General features: G+C 27.7%; 2 protein-coding genes and 1 long non-coding RNA gene across 6 annotated transcripts; 1 reads left to right on the top strand and 2 right to left on the bottom strand.

Annotated features, from left to right (window-relative positions):
* Positions 1 to 10,001: 10,001 nt before the first annotated feature.
* LOC119671475 (transmembrane protein 256 homolog) lies at positions 10,002 to 10,932 on the bottom strand. The gene is made up of 3 exons (XM_038082120.1): positions 10,706 to 10,932; positions 10,358 to 10,648; positions 10,002 to 10,302 (listed from the first exon to the last, which is right to left on the bottom strand). The coding sequence occupies exons 1-3, from the start codon at positions 10,787 to 10,789 to the stop codon at positions 10,159 to 10,161; spliced, it is 519 nt and encodes a 172-aa protein (XP_037938048.1). The 5' UTR covers positions 10,790 to 10,932; the 3' UTR covers positions 10,002 to 10,158.
* A 1,932-nt stretch (positions 10,933 to 12,864) lies between these two features.
* LOC119671476 lies at positions 12,865 to 15,187 on the bottom strand. Of its 4 annotated transcripts, none has more exons than XR_005251818.1 (8): positions 15,123 to 15,187; positions 14,736 to 14,801; positions 14,425 to 14,509; positions 14,189 to 14,254; positions 13,953 to 14,004; positions 13,654 to 13,756; positions 13,377 to 13,472; positions 12,865 to 13,173 (listed from the first exon to the last, which is right to left on the bottom strand). It is a non-coding gene; the product is annotated as an uncharacterized LOC119671476 (long non-coding RNA). The 4 variants fall into 4 exon arrangements; XR_005251821.1 differs by having other exon boundaries at positions 13,953 to 14,025; XR_005251819.1 differs by lacking the exon at positions 15,123 to 15,187 and adding an exon at positions 15,067 to 15,108.
* Positions 15,188 to 16,435: 1,248 nt separating this feature from the next.
* Positions 16,436 to 20,131, top strand: LOC119671477 (TBC domain-containing protein kinase-like protein). The gene is made up of 11 exons (XM_038082122.1): positions 16,436 to 16,452; positions 16,531 to 16,639; positions 16,809 to 16,919; positions 16,985 to 17,243; positions 17,298 to 18,057; positions 18,165 to 18,320; positions 18,397 to 18,574; positions 18,631 to 18,837; positions 18,898 to 19,169; positions 19,634 to 19,927; positions 19,990 to 20,131. Exons 2-11 carry the CDS (start codon positions 16,549 to 16,551, stop codon positions 20,092 to 20,094), a joined length of 2,433 nt encoding a protein of 810 aa, XP_037938050.1. The 5' UTR covers positions 16,436 to 16,452; positions 16,531 to 16,548; the 3' UTR covers positions 20,095 to 20,131.
* Positions 20,132 to 21,039: the final 908 nt, after the last annotated feature.

Below are 21,039 nucleotides of genomic sequence, written 5' to 3' on the forward strand. Positions count from 1 at the left end.
ATGTCAAATTCACATTTTTCAAATAATAAATAAATAATTTCACAATAATAAGTTACTATTTTTAAAAATAAAAACATTTAAGTACAAATAAAATAAAGAAATAAATAAATTAAAAATTATAAAAACTAAAATAAATAAATTATTAAAATTACAGAACGGAAAACCTATAATATTCAAAATTATAAAAATATTAATATATTTAATATTTCATACTTTTATAAAAAAAAAATTCAATAAAAAATTTCAATATTTTATTATCTTATTATTTCTTTTTACTCATAGTAGAAACTTTTAAAATTATTCAATTAAATGCAACACATTTTTATTTTCATCTAATCAAATAATTTTTATATTCACCATGTAGTCATGGCTTAACATAAAATTTTTATTTAGTTTAAACTATAAGACACACCCGTATATAAAAAAAAATTAGCAAAATGATAGAAAGTATTATTAAAATGTATATAAAATTAGTTGAACTTATAGTTTTAACTCACTTCTGACCACAAAAATATTTACCATTAATATAAAAACTATAATTAAAATTTATTTAAAATACAGTTAACATAATTTTTTAAATTAATAAAATGTATAAATATATTTAAATATTTAACTGCAAATAAAATTTGAAATTAAATGTTTTTTTAAATATTTTTTATTAAACGTTATATTTGTTAAATTCTTCAATAAAAATTTTATATAAATAAAATTTATTTAAATATTATTTAATATTATTAAATATTAAATAATTTAAAAAAAAATAGTTAAATAAAACAATTGAATTAAATTTCTAAAAAGTAATAAAATTATACTTAAACAAACTCACCTTTAGCTTCCTTTTCACCATTATCGTGAGCCACCATTTTTTAAAATCACTTTTTTTATTATTTTAAACTTTTTAAAATTAGAAATGTTATTTAACTTAAAAAACGTTTTTAAAAACGTTTAATAATAATTCTAATTGTTTTTTTAATTGCACAGGACATTCAAGCAAAATTTAATTTAAATTTATGCTCAACAATTGACATATATCAAGGTTTATCAAACATAAACTGATCGTCTTACGCTCGCAGTTTCCTTTTATACAAACCAGAAATACCCGAACAAAAACGACTCGGCCACAAATACCAACAAATAATCTAATCGGTAAGTTTGCAAACGCAAACGCATATACGGCTTATACTCCCCCACACGTAAATCCGAAGCTATACGCACAGAAGAGCGGCAAAGCTTCATACACACAACAGCAGTAAAAACCAAAAAGCTGCACTCATACAGATTTGTAACTGCTCTGCTGCTGCTGCTGATCTGTTGATCCATTGGTGAACAGTTTTACTTATAAAAGCAAATTGCTTTTGTATTTGTTTTAGATCGCAATGAAAACCAATATGCTGTGCTATTTGCACTTCAGTGTAAGTTTGATTTTGTTTCTCAGTTTTCATTTATATATACATACATATGTCACTCAATCATAATTTACAACACATAAAAATTTCTGCATACATTCTGTGCTTCATATGTGTTGCAGGGCAGAATTTATTTTGTGCTTATGTATTTGTTTGAAAAACTTTTAGTGTAAAATTAGTGCAAATATTCATTTGTATTAGTGAGGCTTAATAATATTATTGGATTGCTTGTTTCTCTTTTAAACTTATTTTATTAAAAAAAGTTACTATTATATATTATTAAATTTTTCTTAAAAATAATTCTCTTTAAGCAACATTTTTATTGCATAATCTTTTTAATCCTTTTCTTTCTTAAAAGTTGGATAATGGTAAAATTAGTTAATGTTTTTAACAGGTCCGTAGAACGCAAAGATTTGTTTTTTTGATTCAATTTTTTCGAGAATAATCTGAATTATATTACCTCAGTTCTCTGTTTTTTTAATGTGAACCCATAGTGATTCACCTCCTAGTTTGATTCAAATTTATTAACTACTCGAAGGTATCCTTTTAAAACTGCTTTCGGGCAGAACGAGTAAACAGCCCAGGTTTTCAACTCTTCAATTTTCAAACGACTCATATTCAATTTATTTATTAAAAACTGAGATATTTTCTTTTTTTCTATTTTATACTCATTTCAATTCATTTTGAGTCTTTTTCGTGTTACTGCATGTGGGCACTTAACTCTTTGATAGTTGGGAGTTTCTGCAGAGTCCCACCCGTGTCACTGACTAATTTATGTATTTCTCAAAGCCTTCATGATTAGTCGACGACTGTTCTAAGATCTGTGTACCGCCCCGTGCAGCTAAAGTTTATTCTAAGATAAGATAGTTCTAAGTAGGGTATCCTCTAGATTTTCGCGAATAGCTTCAAGGCTCTATTCTATATATTTTTCGACTGGGTATATTTGATCTCGTCATTGAACAAACGATACTTCGCATCAGTTCAATCAAATTTTTCGTTAAATAAGTATTCATATAATAATTTCGTAGGCTTTCTATGATCGACTAAGTAATTTTATCTATAGAAATACAAATAATTATATTATTACGATATTAAATTATTTAAATCTTTTTCACCATTGAACAACCGATCTATAAAAAATATCTAAACTTGTAGTTTAAGCTAGTCCAATTATATTAATCGTCAAAAAAGTACTAATACTATAAAGTTGTAGATTTTTTATGTAACTCTAGTAATAATTTTCAAACTTTTAATAGCTTTTATGAATCCATAGTGACTAATATATATTATAACTAATATATCTTTTAATACTTTACTACTCTTATTTTATTCGTTAAACTTACAAAAATACCTAGTCTTAAGTAACTAAGAATTAATATTCTTAATATTACTTAAATTACTTAATATTTTAGAATTTTCCAAAAGATATTTTAATATCTTTTTGTCTGTGCTAATAAATAACATGTAATAATAATAGATAATATTACTATTACTATATTTAGTTTTATTACATTTTTCCCTCCTTAAAGCTACTTATTGATATTTAGTCATATACTTTAATATAATGCCAACTGCCCCTGCTTAATTTGAGTGTTACTAAGACAAATATTCATAAAATATGATAACAAAACTGTCAGGTTTCTTAAATTATTTAATTATAGCGCTTAGTATAAATTCGGTTTATCATTTTACGATCTGAGGATGCTATCAAAAATGTGATACCAGCACTCCCACCATACATATTTATCATGTACATATTTACATACGCGTATACATTTAACACGTTTATTATACACTCGTTCATTCATTTGGAATTTGAGGAGACAACTTGGCTTTATCATTTTCGTTGCAAGTCTCGCGACTTTACGTTTTATTTCCTATCTGGATATGATATAGGTGGCGCTAATATAATAACAATAATATTCCCACACTTTATACTAGAGGCGTACAGGTTAGAATTTACACTTTAACTTTCACTTTGATTTCGAACATATTATGAAAGTATTTATTTTAATGAATTATTTTTTTATTTTTTATATAGAAAGTAATATACCAACTTGAATAATCATTACAGATATTTTATATGTGCTAATAAGCAACTTTACCTGACAATTTTGCAAAAGATGATGAAATTTTTAAAATTCATATTAAAAACATATCTATTCGTATTTTGATTATATATAGGATCTATATTATTGTTAGAACTTTACTTGATATTTATATTTTTAATTTAATTTCATTTAAATATTTTTTTAATAATAAATTATTAAGGTGCAGATTTGCCCACTTTTAGCATTAAAATACAAAAATTTAGTAGATATTGTAGTTCAGTAGTAAAGCTAAATTTTCCATTATATTATTAAATTGTATATTGTACTCATATATATTAATTTTATATAATTTATTATTTATTTTAAAATGATAAATTCATACACATTTATCAAAAATTCTGTAATAGGTTTACTACGGATAATGTATAAGTCTTTATAACATTTTTTCTGATGTTTTAAACATAAACGCTCTATATAGTAAGAGCATTTTAAGTGTATTATATTTTATACTCATAACATAAAAGTTTATGTTAATAGTAATACCTAATAATGCTTACTTGTAAGGAACATATAAATAACTATTTTATTTGTAAATAGATCTTTTAGGTTGTAGTGCATTCATAGCCTATTATTTAGTATACATGTACCTCATACCATATAATTTCAAAAAAAAAGCAACAATTATTTTACTTAAAAAATTTGAAATATGCACATCTTTGCTTATCTAATACTTTTTCTTCTCATTTCTTAATTTTAGTATTTCATCCAAACTTTAGCATTTTCATAATCCAAACTTTCTATTATTCCTCAATGTGGTATAATGGTTGTCCAATCACACAAAATTTATAATAATTTCATAAGATTATCTACAACATATTAATACATCTTTAGCTCAACTTAATGTTCTATAAATCATACATGAAACCTTCAGAATCTAAGGTATAGGCTGAAGAATAGAATGCATTTAATTTTTAATTCATTATCAGATTAATAAAGCAGATCACTTACTTCATGGGTGTAACATCTAAAAAACGATGACCGAAGAGAGATCGAACTTAATAGTATTAAGTGAAATAAAACTACAAATAAATGTCGTACCTCATATATAATATAACAAATTACATATATTCATTAATTTTATATCTAAATTTTTAATAATTACCAAATCATATTGTATAAATGATAATTTTCTATTTAAAATAATATCAAATTTCAAACAATATAATAAATTTTCATATATATAAATTTAAAAGGATACATTTGCTTAAAAAATTATTAGTTTTAAATTAATTTAATAACATATTAGTTATAAATCTTATGCCTGGATTTTATGAAATCACTTTCTTCAAAATAAAAGAACTCCAAACTAATAGACAATATTCATAAAATATTCTTCATATCCTTTAAAATTAACCTCACATCTCACAATCACTCTGTAAGTCTTTTTTGGTTATCAAAACAGCCATAGATCCTAATCTTTCGGTTCAAATACACAGATAGGCATTATAATTTTTTACTTCTATAAAAAGTATCTCGCAATAAAATTGTCAGGTTCATTTCCAGAAATCATGACAAAAATGTATAGCAAGTAACAAGTAAAAGTTTTTATTATTTTGCAAGCAAACAAATTTTAACTTCGCATTAGATAGAGACACTAGTCTCGCCTTACCGACGAGATATTGTTATATCTCAAGATTATAAAACACAAAGACGAGATGCGAAGTATTGCACTTAAGAGTAAATAATTTATATTTGCACGTAATTTCAAAAAAAAAAAAAAAGCAAACAAAAAGAAATACAAAAAAATTTCTACAAAAATATTGTAATTCAAATTAATTCAAACAAGTAAAGTGTTTTGCATTAATTTTATTTATATTTAAATCATCTTGTGTTAATTCTACATACATATTTAAATATATATATATCTGGAAATAAGATTCTTCATATGAAAACATCACATGAACGTTCTTACAAAAGACATAAAAGTAGAAAAAAAAAGTAGACTGATTTCGTTGTTTTCAGAATTTAGCCTAAATTTTATTAAATTTGAAAACAACAACAACAAAAACAATAACAATAACAATTTTTGCGCACTGTAACTAATCTGATACATAATGCTAGTAAAACGCATGATAAAGTGAGGTTAATGAATTTTTTATAGTAATAAACTAAGATACAATATTTAGTATTATTTTTTATTGCTGCACACAGCAATAATTAATTAATTTTTTATAAATTATCATTATCATAAATATCATATTATTAACACAATCATTACACTTACCTATTGGTATTGTCTTTTCTGGATGGGGTGTATAGTACTTGGTGTTCTGAGTAGGCGGCAGTCTGTTTCTTAACGAACCTTCGCCATCCGAAACAACTATTTTCACGCACAGCTCTTTCCTTACCACAAATCCCACTTTTATATATTCATCTTGTAATTCTTTTATAATCATGTTCTGTAGATTCCCACGGGTTATAGCAACAACTACATAATCATTACCATGAGCACTATAATAATAATCAGTGTTATAATCACCACTGAAAGCATCACTGGTCATCCAGATCTTAATTCTCATTATCATCATTTATAATTTTGAAAATAATTTTTTCAAATCTTTATATTTTAAATATTGATTTTAAACAACCATCAATTATCAATACCAATATCAACATCATTCTCTTATTGTTATCATTATCACTACCGTCATTATTACTATTACCAAAACCATCATTGTCATCATCATTTACATTCTCATCACCACTTTCATCCTAATCATTATCAGCATTATCATCTTCGTTATCGTTACATATACATATGTTCATCATTGTCAATATCAAAATAATAATTATTATTATTACGATCGTCATTATTTCTTGTAATCATCAACATTATCATCACTATTATCGTTATTACTTCCAGCATCACCATAACCATCATTAGTTTATTCATAGTTATTACTAATTCTAAACATCGTCATTCTCACCATCGTTCACATCAAAAGCATCATTAATACCGAAATTATTATTAACATATAGTGATTAATATCTTTATTATCATCGTGACCAATGACGATATCATCTATATGTATATACGAAAATCGATTTTCATAGATTTCTATTCCATTTCACAAACCGTTATAATCATATACATGGATATAGATATATCCATAAAAAGGAGACTTATATAAGAATGTCCATCATTAAGTGATGTATCGACAATGAAGGTACGGGCATAGCATAGCATAGTTTATGCAATAATAAATAAAGTTAAATGTGAGAACCTTTTTTAGTAAAATAATTTCATAAATGTTAGCATAATAGATATTTGAACAAAACTGTGGAAATAATAACTATCATAAAACAAGATTATCATGGTATATTACATTCCCCTAAATGTGATGGAATAATGATAAAAGTCTAGGCATATATTGTTTTAAATAGTCTTTTGCAGTAATAAAAATAATAGAACAATAGAAACTGAAACAAACTTTATTTACATGAAAGTGCCTACACCACTTCTTGACCACGCCTATATTAGCGTACTATTTATACTTGTTTAAGGATATGCCAATCTATTAAATAAACTACATGAATCCAAAGAAACATCATCGTTATTATGGCATTAGTAATAATTTTCTTTAATCAACTTAAATTTCGTATACGATAAGAAAATATTAGCACTAAAATTTAAACAATCCAATATATCTATTCAACGCTTTCATGTATTTATTAAAAAATTATAATCTTAAGATAAAGAAAATAGTATTAAATCTCTACAAACAGAATTTCTCAATAAACTTTATTTTTATATAAACGTATGAGACCCACATACCCAATAAAGAGACGATACTCTAAGCGACTAGTTCGTCTAAATTAAAATTTTTATTCTGTAAGTTAGACTAAAGTTTTATCTAGGATCAAGAATTAAATTATCCTATTCTGGTAGAGGACTTAGTACATAAAATATTAAGGAATGATGAATGGATGTATATCATATCAAATTACCATCTGCCACGTTTAAAACGTAAACCATATTTTCTATAAAGATTCTTGGAAAACTTCATTACGAAAGGTGTATCAAATTCGCATTCTTCGATTGAAACCTTGTTCATGAGAATTGTTCTGTTTATAATAAAATGTTTATAATATTTATAAATATAATAATTAAATATGGTTTCTTCTATGCAGATGTTTTATTGTATTAATACGAGTGTGTTTGTAGATATCTTTAAGTCTTTTATTTCATTAAATTGAAATTCATTTGATACCGAATTTTAATTTGCATATGTTTTCATAAATTTAAAAAAAATATTTTTAAAATATTTACACAAATTTTAAAGGGTAAATGTACCAAGATAAATATTATTTTAATCGAACCCCCTAATCTAAAAAATTTAGAAAATCTCAGTAACGTAAAATTTGATGATATGGAATCTGTTAAAACGCTTAATAGCAAAGACATCAGTATATTTTGTTCTTTCCGTACCACAAAATATAATTTGTGTAACTGCTATGGTTAAATGGTCGCCTAGGACGACATCCTTTTCTGAACCTCATACACCATCTTAAATTTAACATTTTTCTAAACGCACGACTAACCAACATTATAAATAAATGTTATAATCTTATTTATAGACTGAAACGGAATGATAGACCCGTAAGCCTGCTTTCCTAAAGATCCTGAAGACCCTGATTAATTCAACTTATACGCCGTGATGTCTGGTAAATAAGCCCTGGCTACTTATTCAGAGGCCCCTTAAAATAATTTACAAATCATTGTATATTTCATTATAGTATGTTTATATAAAATAATTTGTAATATAATGTTATAATCTTTAAGATTCTATCATCAGAGTTTAATTTAAAGCGATTCAATAAAGACATATTGTTAATTAAAAAAAAATTTATTACACAAAAATAGATCTCCTAACTCCTTATGTGACTACTATAATTTCTAAAAGAATAGATAAATAAACTAAAATTAAAGTAAAATAAATTTATCAGTAAAACACCATATGTTATTTTTACGTTCAGAGCCTGCGCAAGTAAAGGTTTTGAGTTCAAATCATGATTTAGATGTGCTAGATGTGCCCCTAGGTTCTCGGTCCTACCAACTGACGATAGCAAGCCACTGATCGGTCTGACTGGTGGAGGCTACTCGACGAGCCAAGAAGGACTCACATCTGTAATTGCCAACTAAAGAAGAAAGAAGATGTGTCCTACAATTGTATGTCCAGGTTAATGCCTTAATAACTTTATATAGGAGAATTTCGAAGATTTAATGCACATGCACATAAGGAATCCAAATGTATTTCATATTTTCAAATAAATACTTTATATAGCTTTATATATGGAAATTTTATAAAAGAGACTCTATTTATAGTATTCTATTTGTAGTCTTCTATCCAAATGCATGCCAGGATATTTTTCACTGGTAATTTCTATTTATCGTGGTAAATGTGGTATCAGTAGACTTTTCGATATTGATATTAAACTCCCAGCATTTAGGCAGGGCAATAAACTCATTATGTATGTAAAGGAAATTCAATTACAAAAGTGAGTTATTAAAAAATTGCGAAACCCGATAGGCCCACTTTTTTGCTAATGTGTCTTATAACAAATATATAACACAGTTATGTTTGCAATACATTTTTGAAGTTATTATTATTAAATAAACAGATACTATAAAATTAAATTAAGTTTTTTATAAAATCTTAGTACACGATTTCATTATATTATAACTATATGTACAATTATTCTTTATTCCACTACCTTGGCGTTTAGCATAAAGAGTCTACCATTCCTTTGGCTCTTAGTCTATTACAAACTTAATTAATTATTTATCTTATATTATAAAAGCTTGACTATGGTTAATGTATAGTGTGTGACGAAAACTTCAGTATCTATCGTTCTTTTTCACGTTCTTGAATGCTATTTCAGACGATAAGAGATCCATTATATGGATTGTCTAGAAACGTATACTTTCATTAATTTAACATTTACTCTTCTACATGATTATCGTAGAGTTTTTTTTATTACATTTAATATCAACTTAAATAAAAAGGTTTAGACATGAAAGATAGCCTCTTGAACACAACTTCATATTACATACACTGCCACGCACTTGAATAGGTACAAATATTTTATTACGAATACACAAATAGACAAATATTTTTTTATTGTTCATTATCTCATTTTGTATTGAATTAAAAAACTTTTCAAATTAACATAGTTTTTTTAACTATTTTTGAAAATTGAATATTTTTATGCAGCACTTGAATAGGGAATAGTATAAATAATACACATAGTTATACATATATAGGAGTATAATTAACCAAATAAGCGTAAATAAAAGCGTACATTAATGTAATATATAATTTTTATAATTATATAATAAAACAAACATATACTATTGTTTTACTTTAAAGTGTAAATTTAACTTGTCCAAAAGTTCTTTTTACGATAGTCTAAATTAGTTCAAAATTTATATTTAAATTTAAAAAATCGCTTTGACCATAAATGTAAATATAAAGTTAACTTCTTTTTAAAAATCAATCATATTTATTTGTGTTTAACATTTACAAACTTGTAAAAGTGCATTTAAAACAAAATAATTGTTTTCATGTCTGTTATATTAAAATGCCTTGTGCACTTACATACTAAATTACTTTCGTAATTATTATATTAAAATTATTTGTTTACAACATAAATGTCAACCAGCCCATAATAAGGCAAGTACCGCCAAAGGGTGCCATCATTTTCACAAGACTTTTGCCTGAAAACGCACGGTAATACAAGGCACCACTGAATAACAATGTGCCGATTCCAATAAGTGATCCAGTCTTAAAAGAATAAATATTTTATTAAAATAAGAGATTAAAACATATCATTACATACCACTACAGGGTACTTAGCTATTGGAGCTGATAGCAATACAATCGAGTGGAAGAAGTGAAAACGGTTGGCGGTTTCAAAAAGCAATTTGTTATCCTGTTCTTCTGGACCATTAAAATGCGAATGTGAACCAATTGCACCAATAATAACTGCAGCTGCCCCACTTAAACCGGCAATTTTTACAATAGTCTTGTTACGACCCAGAAGGCTCCATAATGGTGGCAAGCTTTGGAGCGGCTTTTCTACAACCCCAGCTGTAGCTTTGACTACAGTTTTTACTGTAGAACTAGCGTTCTATATATTATAAAAGAAATATAAGATTACTTTTATATTTTATAAATATAAACTTACTGCATTATCTTTAAACATTTCACCAATTTTCTTACTAACGGGGTTACCCACTGTCGCGTAACTCAAAATGTCAGAAAATGTCATGCCGTACGCTTCTGCCAAAGTTGCAATATTAAAATTTCACAATATTAAAACTAACTATATAAACGTTCGATTTATAATTAATAATTTTCTAATAACGTTACACTAAATAATATCAAAAACGAATTATTTTCTCTACAACACGACATACACATAATATTTACTTAGCTTTTTAGTACAGGAGTACGTTCAGTGCATACATTTAAAAATTCTCACGAATTGGTATAATTAAGCCGATTTCTTATTGAATTACAGTACGTTTCCACCGAGTTCGTTAGACCAATTAACTTATATGGCATTCACACTGGCCGCGAGATTCGAACTGTTAAATCAGTTATCTACACCAGGGCTGTTCAAATTAACACTCGTTAATGTTTGCGCAGCCCGCGATATGTTTTTAATTTACGACAATTACGAAAATTTTCTTTTGGTGTACTGGTATAATCACATTATTTAATATTTATGGTATACCAAATAAATGAGTTTAAATTGATAAATTAATAAAACTAAATTTTATTTTTTATCGAAAACAATTATAAACGTATGTATTTATTCTGCGGCCCTCCAATCTGTATAGTGATTTGTATTTACCCGCGATGGCATCGGGTCTGGACAGCCCTGATCTATACTATACAGATTACTAGGGTTTGATTACTTGAGAATAAAACGTCGTATTTCGATATGATTTAAAGGATTATGTTTATATATGTTGCGTTGTTGAAACTGACTTTGTTTTTCTGCATTTAACTCAAATAGATGATCAAGCTAGTTATTTAACCAAAGGTCAAATTTCTTTGTTTTATTTATATTTTACAAATTCAATATAAATTGTTTTAAAAAGCTAGTATTTCATATAGAAACTGATAAATTAATAACAAGGACGCAGTATAATTTCTTTTATGAATATTTTTAGGATTTGTAGCGAATTAACCAAACAGGCATATGAATTAAGTAATATCTGGCAATGATTATTTGAAATTAAAATGAAATGGCAAATATCAAAAACAGCTTTGGATATTATTAAGGTATGTTTAATACCTTATACAGTGTGTTCAGTGTTTAATTCTTACAAATTCTTATAGAATCCTAAAACTAAACGGCAATCTAGTATTGCAATAAGTCTGCAACAATTGTATGGCATTTATTGCAATTTGTATATCAATTAATACTATTTATTGAAATAAATAATAAAAATTGCACTCAATGTTGCAACTTGAACTAGTTATAATTTTTATGTATTAAAGTATATATATAAATATATGTTATAATTATATATTTTTTGTAATTAAAAGTAGTTAACGTGAGTCTCCGACTTACATTTCTAGAGATTGTTTTCTAAATGTGTAACTTAACAAAGTGACAAGTTCTTATACAAGAACTTCTATGCTTTACCAAAATATGCTTTGCGTTTACTCTTGAACCCGTTATATGTCTGTTCATTGTTAATGTACGATGACTGCTTAATAAGATAAAAATGACTGCTTAATAGATAAAAAATTTCTCTTTCACTACTGAAATTGTTTTAAATACAAGCTTTGGTTATCTTAAAACCAATAGTAAGTTGATTACAAAATAATCACTAAAACTTTTTGATGTGAATGGAATTAAACGCATTCAAATTACGTCTACTTTGAAGCTTGTTTCATTTATTGTAATAAATAATATTAATATGAATTTAATTAAATATAATGAAGTTATTTTTTTAGTTTAATTCTTTCTATGTATAAACCAATTTGTTGTGTATATTGTATAAAAAATAAATTCTAGACACAAACCTATTATGCCATTTTAAATAACACGCAGAATTTGTGTAAATACAACCCTATGTACATTTTAGTAGTAAAAAGCAAAATGCGTAAATTGGATAATCTATATTAAAAACTTTCGTTGTTACAAACAAAAAAAACTTAATTATTTTTAAACCATATTAACAAAGTTACTGAATATACATCTCCAAAAATTACTTTCTATATAACTAAAATTTCGTCCTTGTTACTATTAAACCTACATAATTTTGCAGTTATCTTCACTCCTGCTTGCTATATATTCCCAGCCGATATTAAATTGTTCACATTGTATAAAATTGTATATAACATTTATTGCAGATAATACTCTGTGTAACATTTAATCAAGTGTATAATAAATTACGCTACTCATTAGTAGACTTTGACGTATTTTTATCAATCCCCTGGTTATCTCCGAAATCATAACCATAGTTTCAGCATCAGTATCATTGTAAGCCTTATGAATATTACTGCAACTAGTACTATATTCAACTAGAAACCGTTTTTACTACTTCCTTTAAGTGTTTTGTTACTCAAGTCAATAGCGTTTAACTCCTATCATTTCATCAGAGTAAAATAAGATTCACTGAATCAATAGCAAAACTGAAAAAAACAAGAAATAAACATTTATAAAAACAATGTTTTAAGTATATATAATAAAAGTAAATAATGCATATTTGAATCAGACGTCCTAAACCGTCATTAGCAAACTTCTGGTGGAAACCGCAAAAGGAAAGCCATTTGGAATCATCATTTTAACTTTCTTAATTTTAAATATTGATATTATTTATGAAGTTAATATTTACCTTTAAGTAAAAGCTGTATTTCTATAATTGAATGTCGCTAATAAACTTGTATATGCGTCATTTCGCTATCACAATACACACAATAGTGTGTCAAATCTAAGAAGAAAAAAATAATAATATATTAATAATATTGCAATAAAACGACATTTTTAATATTTAAATAAAATATTTCAGTCCTATTGAGCTTTATTAGTTTTTAATCCTCATTGCAGATCGGTAAAAAGGTTTCATCACTTTTAAATTTATAAATATATTTTAATAAATGTAAAATACTAACCAATAATTCTCATACGTTAACTTCCAGCTTTCCCTGCCATGTAAATTTAACGACATAGTACTGTTGTTACATATATCCAAGCACTACTTGATATAGATAGTACCTGCAAATAATAAGAAGAGCTTATAAGTATACCAATCAATATTCATTTTAAATACATAAAATTATGAACGTTTATAAATCAGACGTCCATAACCATCACTAGCTAACTTCTGGTGGAAACCGCAAAAGGAAAGCCATGTTGTATCATCATTTTAGCATAATATAACAATTACATACAAGTTAAAACCAATAATTACCTTAATTATAGTAGTCCGACCAAGAGAACAATTCAGATATCCATCGATTGTGCTGAAATAAATACAATGCAATCTTATTAAAACTTTTATAACCGCATTTCATACTATATATATAAATATTAATTTAAGATCAGTGATTTACTTCTTTCACAAAATTACTAAGTACAGGTCTGTATTTGTTCATCATAATAAAATTAAAAAAAAGGTTTATTTAAAACAAATAAAGTGGTACTAACTTGATGGGCTGTCGCTTTACGTTGGTTCTGCGCCAAGACTTTAATGTAGTCATATACCGTATTGCACTGCAAATAAAAAATTTATATAGATTAAACATCTTTAAATCTTACTTTGGTTTAAAAAAAATTTTCTTAGTCTAATCAGATGACATTTCTATCAAAAATTTTCAGTACAGGTCTATTTTATTCATCACAAAATCAATCCTGCCCCAAGACAAATTTAAAAGCAAACTTACTTTTATTTTTGGTAGCCTTCCATGCAATTCAGTCAATGTTGGTAGTAATTAAGTTTGGTTAATGTATCCAATTATATAAAAGTAGCTGCAAAATAAGATTACTTTAATATTGGTAAAATCACTATTGTGATGATAAATTTATTTTATGTAAGTCAGGCTGCCGTATCATCTACGATTAACATTATAATTGCTTTAATTTCGTGAAAAATACACAAAATAAAAACATGGAAATATTAATCTCAGTCTCGTCATCTTTTATCATCATATTGTATTTAAAAAATAATTGAATATGAATTTCCGCTTTACCTTACCGGTATTAAAAGTCATCCTCCATTAAGCGGTATTTTTCCACGTGTTGCGTATCTATGCGCCATTTTCTATTTGCATAAAAAAAAACGTGTTAGGAGAAATACAATTTTTACACACAAATTAAAAATAGATAAAAATAGAAAATTCATGTAGATTATTTTCTTCAGACACCTTAAAGCCATCTTCAGAATTTTTAGAAAAAATTCTTCTGGTGGAAACCGCAAAAGGAATTATGAAATTTATCATCATAGCAAATTAATATTTAAACACGTGCAATAATAAAGATCGAATATAAAATAATAAAAAAAAATTTGATTGAGACAAAATTTGTACTTATTGCACTTCAATTAAGTAAATTAGCACATTTTTCCCCCAATAGAAATACTTACAATTAAAACACGTCCACACCTTAACTCCAGCAGAAATGAAATGAACAAAATTGCTAAGCGGAAATATAAAGTGAAGAATAGAAGATTTTGTAGAATGTGTGACTACGCACACGATACCCTCAGCCAGAGTTGTATTTTAACGAGTTGTATTTAACAAATTACGTATTTTAATTTTTCTAATAAAGAAAATTTAGTATTAGATATTAATACGATTTGCAACTATTTCGCTACAATTTTCAAAATCAATTAATTAATTTAGGGAAACATAAAAAACACACACAAAAAATTATTTTCTTTTTTAATTCGTTCTTGGCACAATCGAGTGTACGCTACCGCAAACTATAGTTGCAAATAATAGCTCTGTTCTACGAGCTACTCATAGTAACTTTGAGTAACACTGGTTATACACAAGTGCGTTCCACCAATAAATTTTCGAGTAAATGAGAGTATCTGAGAGAGCGTACCGTTCCTGTTGAAATTTGAAAATGCTACACAGTCTTTGCTCGTACATTTTATTTCAAGTAAGATTTGTGTTGATGTGTGAATCAGCTATTTTGGTTCGAATTCAAATTTTTGTGTTCTTTATTTGCGCGGCACTTGTGTTCTCATCAGATTTTACACAAAGCTGTAAAGAGTGTAAAGTGCCAACATTTTATTTGTGTTACGCTCTCAGTTTGTACTTTACTTGTGTTTTACTTAAGTTTTACTACGAGTTTAGGCTTGTGGAACAGACCTAATGTAAGCGTTTGACGTTTAAGAATCAACTTTAGTAAAGTTCGTACACTTAAGTTCGAAATATAAAAATGCTATTATTTAACTGCTAAGGGTTCGTAAAGCTAGTTAAGGCCCAGTGGAACTTAAATAATTACCCGTTGTAATATTAACAGGTGGAAAATGTTGAAAATATGATAAGTGCATAGTTCAACATATCTCAACTGTGAAACAGTTTGCAACGCTTGTGTTTGACAATATTTCTACGGTTGAAAATGTGTGCATATTAATTACGTATGCTTAATTAGTATTAGTGTGACACTGAATATAAATAATCCATTAGTGCAGTTCTTCGGCTAGTTAGACTTAATACAACTTTTTCATTATTTCATAAAAACTAGTATTAATTACTTTCAATATTTATAAATAAATATATAATCATGTATATATAATTTCTGTATACAATATATATTTTTATAATATTTGCACTCACTTGCGTAATTATTAGAATAAAATATCAAAAATGCAACACTGTCGATATTGGGTAGAGCCGAAATCATATGTTTTTTTGCATTTACTGTTCCACTCCATATCATTCCCATAAACTGAGAAAGTTAATGTAAATACTTTACTCACAGTAATTTCAGTTAACCAATTGTTTATTAAAAATTATGATTTTATATTAATTAATTAACAGTTTGGATTAGCAGGAAGGATGAGCCCTTCTGCGGCTAAGCCAGAAACACGTTTAGCAGCTACAACATTCTTTGCCAAAACACATCCTGGTGATGTTTGTGGCAGTAATGGTTTGTGAAAGTTTTATATTTCTAGTGATCGAAATAATAAGAATCAAATATTTTATCTTAATTCCTTTATAAGAAATGTAGGCAATATCATCTAAAATTTATTTCTGTATTTTGAATACGAGTTCATATCGAATTACTATTTTCAATTTTATTATCAAAAACATTTTAGGATTACCTTTGACACCGAATTCTATAGCAATATTAGGGCGTTCACAGCGTTTGAAGGAATTGCATCATGAGAACTTGTGCCAATACATCGACATCATACGTGGCAAACATGGTAATTATACACCGCCCATTAATCAAAGCGACTTAAATTTGAACGATTAAATTAATCTCTTTCAGAGCGTACAATCGTTGTGTCAGAATACTTCGGCACCACATTGCAAGATAAATCGAAAAATAGTAATTTGAGTGAAGAGCAAATTGTGCGTATTTTTTATCAAGTCGCTCGTGGCATTGAAAAGCTACACAAACACAAATTAGTTGTGCACAATCTAGAGCCAAAGCATATACTATTGGACCAATGGGATAATGCAAAATTATTTAATTATGGTTTATTTTATATGACAAACGGTGGCGAATATGTGCCTTTTCCCATAGGGTAGGAATGACATATATTTTATTAATAAATTAAATAAATTTTTATTGTTCGCAGTAACATAAAATATATGCCACCAGAGCGCTTGGTTGGTGGGAAAAATAATATAAAAAGTGATATTTGGTCCTTGGGTATGATTGTAGCTGAATTGCTGTTGAAACAATCACTCTGGCCAAACTTAAAAATTTCGGCCATATCACGTAAAATACTATCATTTTGTCAGTCAAACTCTGTGTTTGAGAAAATATCACGAGAACATGATTGCCTGGAGTTATATCAACAGTTAGATGTACATTTACGTGAAGCTGTTGACAGTTGTTTATGCCTTCAACCTGCTGGTCGTCCACTGCCTGAAATACTCGTAACGCACACATTATTTCAAAAGAATCTCTCTAAGTATTGCTACACAGTGCCAGAAAAGCCAAAACTTTGTTTGCTACGTTGTCCGCTGGAACAGATATACTATTTTTGGCAATTAGCCGGTGGTGATGTGCAAGCCGAGTTGAAGAAAGAAGGTTTAATTCGAAGTGAAGCACCAATCTTAGCTATACCACAAGTGGTATGTTTAAATGGCAGCATTGCTGGTCCAAAACGTAGTCAATCGTATTTGATGGATGATCGCGTTGTGCCGCTAAAGTTGAATAACTTAATCGAACGTTTACGCAACTTAACCTTCTTAGCTTATTTTCCCATTATACATTCAAAAAAACTTGTATATAATTTTGGATCTGGTATGGAGCAGTTACCATTAGTAATTAGAGAAAAAGATATTGAATATCAATTTTATCGCGTACGCTTACTTTCGAGGTTGTTAAAGGTATACATTTAAGATTTTTATTTATAATATATTTATTATATTTATTTTTCTTTATACTTTTCAAAAAAATTGGTGTTCAATTTATATTTATTTTTTTATTATTTCAGGGTTACCCGTATACCACCGACTTAATTTTAAAAGAAGCTGCCGTGGATATTCCACCATTGCTGCGCGGTCAAATTTGGGCTTGCCTTCTTGGTGTTATACCTAATGGCAGTTATATGAAAATCGATAAATTTACAGCCACGTCAACAGATCGACAGGTAAGTGATGCATACATATGTGTACCATAAAAGTTTATTTTTGTATTTATTTTTTTGAAATTTATTTTATATACAGATCGAAGTAGACATACCGCGTTGTCATCAGTACGATGAATTACTCTCTTCACCTTCAGGTCATCGTAAACTAAAACTATTACTTAAAGCTTGGGTGACGGCACATCCATATTATGTTTACTGGCAAGGCTTAGATTCACTAACTGCACCATTTTTATATTTAAATTTTAATAACGAAGGTGTGACAGGTACTCGATTTTGGTATATGCGCAAAAATTAACTTTTGTTTTTTTAGAATTGGCCTTTCTTAGTCTTTATAAATTTATACCAAAATATTTGCAATGGTTTTTCCTTAAGGATAACTCTGCAATAATAAAAGAATATCTATGTAAGTTCTCCCAATTAACCGCATTCCATGAACCGATATTAGCACGCCATTTAGCTAGTATAAATTTTATACCAGAACTATTCGCTATACCCTGGTTCCTTACAATGTTTTCACGTAAGTATTTCAGTCATCAAATTTAATATATATATAATTATATTCTGTGTTATATTTCAGATGTGTTTCCTTTACATAAAATCCTTCATTTGTGGGACAAACTTATGCTTGGCGATAATTCATATCCATTATTCATCGGAATTTCGATACTACGGCAACTTAAAAATACTTTGTTGGGGTCAGGTTTTAATGAGTGCATTTTACTGTTCTCTGATTTGCCCGATATAGTTATGGAAAATTGTGTAGTGGAATCGCAGAAAATGTATGAACTAACACCAAAAAGTGTATCACAACGTACGCATATGCTGCATACAAAACAATTAGGAGAATTTGTAAGTTTAAAAGTTACAACAATAATTTTAAACTATTACAGGCATTTATATATACTAAGAGTATAAGCAATAGTTCGCTACATATACCTGTTAATGTAAGATTATGACAGTTAAATATATTATTTCTCTTTTTCTATTCGTGTCGGTACAGAAACATTTGTCAACTCTCCTAAACCCCATGCCTAAGTTTTCATACAAAGTATAGTTTTATTGAGAAGGTATGGACGGATCTAAAAATACTTTTCGATTAAGAAAACTGTTCATTTTTAAGAAACTTACTTTGTATAAAAAATAAAACCAGGGATTAGCAATATTGGTCGGTTAAGAGAGTTGCCCGTTTATGAGACCCTTCGTTAAACAGTGATTCCAGTATACGAGTCAATTAATTTGTCATCAATTTATTAACATCTTCAATAACTATTTTTATTATAAATATTGTAGAATTGTACATTTTTTATTTGCAGGATATTAGTACCGATGTTACACTCACTCATCTGCAAATGGAAATGAGCCCGCGTATAAGTGCCAACAACTTCGTGCACTTGCTATTGTACGCACCACAAGATATGATATCTTTGGATATACGTAGTGTTAACGAATATGCTAGAGCGCGAGTAGATAACAGCATAAATATACCCTTCGTTGGTTTGCAATTGGATGAACCACGACTCGAAGCATTAAATGTACAAAACTTGGAACAAAAACTTCGCGATCGCATTGTAGTTTGCATAAGCACAAAGCATGATGACTCCGTAGAGGTATATGGTCTTAGTTTTTTATTAAATTTAATTTATTAATAATGTGAGTTTACTTTTTACAGTTCTCCAGGTTTCTAGTTTATTGTGGCATTGAACGAGTTTGCATATTACATAAAGGATTCAACATACTACACACAATCGAGCCGAATATTTTAATATCCAATTAAGAATAATTAACAATTAGTTAGTATCAACTTTTATAAATCAAAGAATTTTTTATTGTTTTCATCTATGTGAATATTTATATTAAACTGTGATTATAAATGAACAATGGTTTTTAATGTAGTAACTGTTCCTCTCTTCCTCTACTAAATTTCCGTACAATGTTTATTGTAACGTCAATAACTTTAGTTAATGCACTTCACAACAAATAATAGAAAGACACCAAATCTTGATGTGTCCATATTTTCATCAGTTAATAAAATTTATGTAAATAATTTCAACACGCCTTAGCGCTGACAATGTTCATATCCTGTTTATTACGTTTTTAAAATAGATAAAGGACATAATGAAGAATATTGTGGATACCATACATATAATAACCTATATATCAGCTGAATCAGTTCGACGACATTATTCCATTTAACGACGTCTGTTTGTCGTCGTTTTACTCGCAAATTAATGAAAACTCCACTTAACAGCAATAAACTACTATACACTGCTTTCAATTTTAGCATAAAATTGCAAAACTACAGGCTCCTAGCAATATGAAGTAACATTATTAGGAAGCAGTGGAATGACTCCATATTACAAGAACTACATACTACTAATAGCTGTCCTCACTAGTCACAGTATCCAAATGATATTCGCCTATTTAGTGTAAATGTTGATAATATAAAACACCTTTGTGCCAATCCTTTGGTGATAGCTCCCTAAACTTCTGAAACAGATTCTCGCCTTTGGATCAACGGTTTTTATAATTGAGCGGTATTTTTAGCTGTTGTAATGCTTGGAGATCTATATAGCAGAAAGTATGAGTGGAAGTACAGTATCAATGCATGGCAAGACTTACAGTAAATGGGTAATGTGGGACTGACAGTTGCTATATAGAGATCTATGTAACAAGATATATTTGAATGAAACTACAATATATATGGATAAGGTAGCAGCAA

This window comes from Teleopsis dalmanni, chromosome 1, assembly GCF_002237135.1.
Source record: "Teleopsis dalmanni isolate 2A chromosome 1, ASM223713v2, whole genome shotgun sequence".
In the NCBI taxonomy this organism is placed as follows: domain Eukaryota; kingdom Metazoa; phylum Arthropoda; class Insecta; order Diptera; family Diopsidae; genus Teleopsis; species Teleopsis dalmanni.